The sequence below is a fragment of the Drosophila mojavensis genome, unplaced genomic scaffold, assembly GCF_018153725.1.
Source record: "Drosophila mojavensis isolate 15081-1352.22 unplaced genomic scaffold, ASM1815372v1 contig_74, whole genome shotgun sequence".
NCBI classification, from domain to species: Eukaryota; Metazoa; Arthropoda; class Insecta; order Diptera; family Drosophilidae; genus Drosophila; species Drosophila mojavensis.
This window is the reverse complement of record NW_025318899.1, coordinates 8,351,660-8,357,678: the sequence shown is the minus strand read 5'-3', so window position 1 is coordinate 8,357,678 and position 6,019 is coordinate 8,351,660. Positions and strand designations below refer to the sequence as shown.

General features: G+C 42.1%; 1 protein-coding gene across 1 annotated transcript; it reads right to left on the bottom strand.

Moving 5' to 3' along the window:
- Window positions 1–513: 513 nt before the first annotated feature.
- LOC6581812 (probable cytochrome P450 12d1 proximal, mitochondrial) lies at window positions 514–2,499 on the bottom strand. Its single transcript, XM_002007498.4, has 4 exons — window positions 2,350–2,499; window positions 1,941–2,281; window positions 1,763–1,879; window positions 514–1,701 (listed from the first exon to the last, which is right to left on the bottom strand). Exons 1-4 carry the CDS (start codon window positions 2,431–2,433, stop codon window positions 681–683), a joined length of 1,563 nt encoding a protein of 520 aa, XP_002007534.1. The 5' UTR covers window positions 2,434–2,499; the 3' UTR covers window positions 514–680.
- Between the last annotated feature and the right edge of the window lie 3,520 nt (window positions 2,500–6,019).

The following is a 6,019-nucleotide window of genomic DNA, read 5'->3' as shown; positions in this document are numbered from 1 at the left end:
AGCATTAATAAATACATATATAAAATGCATGAAATCGCTGGCTGACACAAAGGCACTCATTAATAGTATATTTATACATGTATATGTATATATGTATAAATATATCAGGCTTTTTGCTGAAGCTTATATTTGTTTCATGTATATAAAAATTCCTTTAGAATTTTCAATTCAATTTCAATTTATTTCACGCTTTGATATATATACAGATTTTTGTGAATAGTATTTTACAATAATTTAAGAGTTTAGGCTAATACATAGGCCTTTTCTGCTAAGATATTTATTTACATACATGACATATGGCATATGCGATTCCTTTAGAATAGAGTCACAATTATTAATCAAATAAATAGTGCTTAAAGCGAAGTGGAGCATAGAGTAAATCCAAGATCTTGGCTGATGTAATATACATACATATAACTCTCTTTGTAAAGCAAAATATGTGAACTAAAATATATAATTACCAAATATATAAAACTAATCAATTTAAGACGTGTTAATGAAGCAACATCTATATGTGATATTCTAGTATTTATTATCAGTTTAAAAACGCAGAATTGATAAGACAACAAAAAGGTATGTAAGATTTATCAAATACATATATACATTACGTAGTAGTGGTAAAGCCTCTATTAATGATATTTATGTACATATTTACAGATTAAAGAATATCTTCATTTGCTTTACTTTTCCACATCGGTAAACTTGAAGCGAAAATCGATGGCTGGCTCCATTAGGAACAGTGATTTGTACGGCTTGGATGCATCGTAGTTGAACTCCACATAGAAGTTGCGAATGAGTTTGGCCAGTGTCGTCTCCATTTGTAGATCGACAATCCGCTTGCCAATGCACTGGCGTGGCCCAAAGCCGAATGGCAAGTACGTAAACGGAGTGACCTGGATCTTCTTGTTGGTTTTAGGATCACGCAGCCAACGCTCTGGCAGATACTCGTTGGGCCGCTCGAAGTACGCCTCATCCTTGAGCAGAGCATTGGCTCCGACCAGAATCTGTGTACCTTTGGGTATATGATAGCCCGAGAGGGTGACGTCCGCGATGCACTGACGGAAGGAGCCCAAGCCATTGGGATAGTAGCGCAAGGCCTCTTTGATGACAGCCCGCAGATACGGCATATCCTTCATATTATCCTCATCCAATACAGTATCCTTGCTAGGCATAACACGCAACAGCTCCTCGCGCAGCTTCTGCTGCTTCTCTGGATGTTTGCTCAAGCACAGCAAGAGAGCCGACAAGAACGTGGAACTGCCGTCGACACCCGCCATAAGCATGTCCAGACTCATGACAACCGCGATTTTCGGATCAATGCTCATCATTTTATCCAACATGCTGAGTTGGCCGCTCTCCTCTCCCGCCTGACGACGTCGCTCACTCTCCACGCGAGCCTCTTCTATCAAACGTTGTGCGATATCAACGCTCTCATTTTGAGCACGCATTAGCTTGCGATAGGTTGGCGTCGATACGTATTTCCATATGGAGGGCTGTATATCGAGCTTGAAAGAGAACTGGAATATCTGCCGTGATATCTTAAACAATGTCAAGATGTCTTTATTATCACGATGCTTGCGTATGATGCCCAGCTCGCGATTGAAGGCAATCAATGCAATCGATTCGAAGACCAATCGACTCATTTCCTCCTCAAAGTTGGCTGGCACTTCCAAAGTCTGTGGATCCCGTATCTCTTTGATACTATACCAAACACATATACGTAACTTACGCTTGATTATGTATTTAAACATTGTTTACTTACCGCTCAATGAACTCGTTGTTGATGTTGGACAGCGGCTGGTAGTACATTCGAAGACCCTTGGGCTGCATGAACACCGGATTCACAGCTGATCGGAATTTTCCCCAGTCCTCGTGTTGTCTGCGTGAAGAGATTGCTTGAATATTTGGGTATTCGATATGAACAAGAATCTACTACTTACGCGGATATAAGGCCCTTCCTCTCCGCAAACACGTCGGGTCGTATGTGCTCGCGAAAATAAACCAATGATTCGAAGCCCGCGCGATAGGGCCAAATGCCTTCGTTGCGAAACACCGTCTCAATATCTTTCGTATTGAAGGTGGCCACCCAATCCACGCGTCCCAATGTGCCGGGTATTATGAAGATATTGCCATAACGCTTACGCAGAACATTGGTGACCTCCATAAACGAAGTATCGTAAAACTCTCCACCTGGCATAAAGCTGCGCATAAACCTCAATTTGCCTGGCCTTGGCAACTCACTGAAGGGACGCGCCTGTGCAGCAGCGGCATCATCGGAGGGCTGTAAGTCAAATTCCATTCGTTAAATTCCAAGCAATTGTGCATACATCATTATCAATTGCAGCTCACGTTTATCGCTGTTGCCGTTTGCACTGATCTGGCGCCGACCAGTGCAACTTGTCGCGCTACAAGCGGTGCTTTCATAAGGGCCATTTGAATATATCAACTATCAACTGTTATCAACTGCGACTGTTTCTAACCAGCGCGCAGCTCAGACTAAAATTTGTTTAGCGCTTTCATCAGCTTTATAGGCGATCGTAGTAAAATGAGTAAAATCATAAAGAAACAAGATCAACAAATAACTGTAAGGCGTCGTTACTTACTCTCTTTCGCTCTCTCTCTCTCTCTCGGTCTATCTCTCTGTGTGTGTTACTCCCATTCTCTTGCTTATCAGCGAGTATGTATATAAAGCTTTAGCTCACTCTCATCAGGTATGCCTTATGCTAGGTAAATAGAACGACTGGGTTTTTTTTTTTAAGTCTTTGGCAAAGCAAAAACAAAATCTGCCTGGTCAGAATGATATAAAAATGCCATGTTTACATGAATCAGCATATTTAAACCGCTTTCTAACACACATACATATATAGTAGATCAAAATACATACAGACGTGATGGCACTTGTTTGTGATTGCACGCTGAACGATCGCTAAAATCGAATAGAATATACTATAAATCTATAAGTAAGTTTTGTTAACCAACTAATAATTGTAACTATTACCCGGCTACATATGCCTATATGCAAATATGTAAATATTGACTATGGCTGTATTCAAATATATCCATTGAGAGATTTCCACTGCGGTATTAATGCCGCAGTCGAGCTTCTGGCATTGCTTTGCCAGACCACACGAATCTTCCCCTTATGTGTATTGTCAACCATCAACTTTGATTATGCCTTAAGGTGAATGCTCTTGTTTATTTTTAGGCCATTGCTTTGGACCATGGCCATTGTGCTGGTCAGCAAGCTGCGTTACTTTCGGTCGCCACATGCAAATGCCGGAGATATGGAATTGTTAGACAGATATCACGAACAAGAAATCTCAATATTTCCCATACTCTTTTTCATTTATTATTTGCCAGTATTTATAAATGCCTCGAGGTATCGCTCGATTAGCTCAACAGGTCTTCGGGAGGAGGGGGGGCTGTTGAGGGAGCATGAAGTGTTCGCTTCATAAATCAATTTAACCTCGCACAGTCAAGAAATTGGGTGTTGCAGTCGCTTCATAAATGCATCAGCGGTGCCAATCGCAGCATAATGAACCGACGCGTCGGGTAATTTGTCTATTATGTAGCATTGTTTAGCGGCCGAGGCTCCAGCTGCCGGAGCCTATTCACACTTGTGGGCGTGCGCCGTCGAACCGGAGTTGGGGTCACAGTCGCAGCCACAGTCGCTGCACAAATGCATACAATGCCACACATGTCGCGCTTAATTAACCCCAAACAATTTCAGCTGTTTGGCTGCCTGACACCAATGCACACACTCGCACAAACACACACACACTCACACACACGCGCACATGAGTCCAGGACATAATATAATAGAGTCCTTTACACTGTTTATGCGATGAAATTCAAAGGAAACTAAGTATGTAAAGTGTTATCAAATATACGAAAATATAATTTTTTAAATATCTAATATTAAAATATAGACCACAGACCTTAAATGTTGTTAAAAATTGTAAATATGTAAATACTGGCTTCTAGCCCATAATCTAAGTTAAGGTTTAAGTCAATAATGCGCTAAATAGTCTCAGACAATAAGCTGCAATAAATGAATTTAAAAAAAAAAAAAAAAAAAAAAAAAAAAATATTAAAATAAAATTTGATTGAGAGAATCAAGGCATACTTTAGGCATTATCAAATGTAGAATATATAATCTACATCTACTTCAAGTATCGAATACCTATAACATATATGTATATACAGATTTTGTTATAGTATCTTCCACACATATACATAGAAATGTTTATGGCATAAACACATGGGTTAGTGTATTAAATTTAAATTTGAAGGCACGAGCTAGGCAGCACTCATAATTCCGATGCACGTTTCAACGGCAGCGCTGAGGGTTGAGCTGACGGCTTGTGTGTTGGGGGGGGCTGCAGCTGGGGAGCACAGTGACCCAAATTAATCTTATTCATTGGCGGCAGCAAGTGTGTGTCAGCAGCAATCCAGAGCCCGGCTGACAGCTTCGCATCCAAAAACCTTGACTTGTCTATGACCAGGCGGCGCGTCGACAAAGTGGCAAAAGTTTTGTAGCTGCCGTATGAAGAGGGAGCGAGCCTCGTTTGTCGACAGCCGACGCGAGGCGTGAAAAATTAAAGATTTGATTACATTTTCCATACTAGAAAGCAGCATTTCAATAAGATGCTTTCATATTCATACTGTTAACTCTTCACTCATTTAAATAAACACCGGCAAAAGAAAGAAAGCACGAAACAATGCTTAAAGTCCACAGTTGTGAAAAGGAAATATCACAAGACCTAATAATGAATCATAAAAAGTAGCTAACACATAATTATGGTGATTATCCAACGCCAAAGTGGGAAAGTGGGGCACAGCTGGCTAAGAAACAGCCACGCCGAGTAAATGGCGACTAAGTGGCCCGCCCGCCTGCACTAATTGTAAGTAACACGTTCACGTTTACAACTTTAAGGGAATTTCCCTCGGAGGACAAGAGACTGGCATGCAGGCAACACCAACAGCAGCAGCAGCAGCAGCAGCCAAGCAGCCAAGCAGGCAGTCAGGCATCCAGTCAACCGGCTAGACCTTGCCAGACGAGACACACAGCCATTCCAGCTTAGACATTAAAGTTTGGCCAGCCAGCTCGTTAAATAGACCAAATTCATTTGGCCAAAAGTTTAAAGTGTCGGCAACGCGCGCGCACGCCGACATTTATCAGTCATTAACACGGCCAACTACACAAAACAAAAACAACAGCGATGGGCGGGGATGGGCGGCTCCGAGGGGCTCTAGCGGGGTCTGGCCAAACAATTAAAGCTGTGTCTTGAATTTCCTAACGGGTCTTGGCAGCAGCATTAAAAATCAATAAATTTAAAACATTGTATGACAATAGAAAAAGAAATCAGCAAGAACGCAAGGCCCTGCCATAGATTCGATGCTAGAGAAAATTCTCTTCAGGGATGTTCATGTAGCGGCTGTTGTTGTTGTTGTTGTTGTTGTTGCTGAGACGTAGCACAAAATCGCCGAGCCAAACATCCTTTGTCAATACAAAATACGTACAACAAATCAAATAAAAGCACGCCAACAACAACATCAACATCAACAACAATGGCAACAACAATCCGAATGGCAACAAAGACAAAAGTCAAAAGTGCAAAAACAAAAGCAAAACGAACCGTTGCGCCCCCAAAATGCAAGCCGAGTTCCAAGCGACAGTCAGGAGAACGAGAACGTGTCCAGGATCAGCGCATGCGCCAAATTGGCGAATCTCACGAAGCGGGGAAGCCCACTTGGCTCGGTTTGTCTGTGTACATGTGGAGTTGGCCTGGCATCGGGTGGGTGGAAGGACGCATGCATGGACATGTTGTTACAAACGCCGGATAAAATGGCGCTGCCTTGCTTTGGGGGCGCACCACCCATACACACACACACACACACTCACAGAGACACACACATACACAGCGATATTTCTCCTCCATTTTGAGAAAATTTCCTGCTTCGAGCAGCAGTCGATGGCCATGTCTGGCCGAAGTGAGCAAATGATTTTTAACAAATT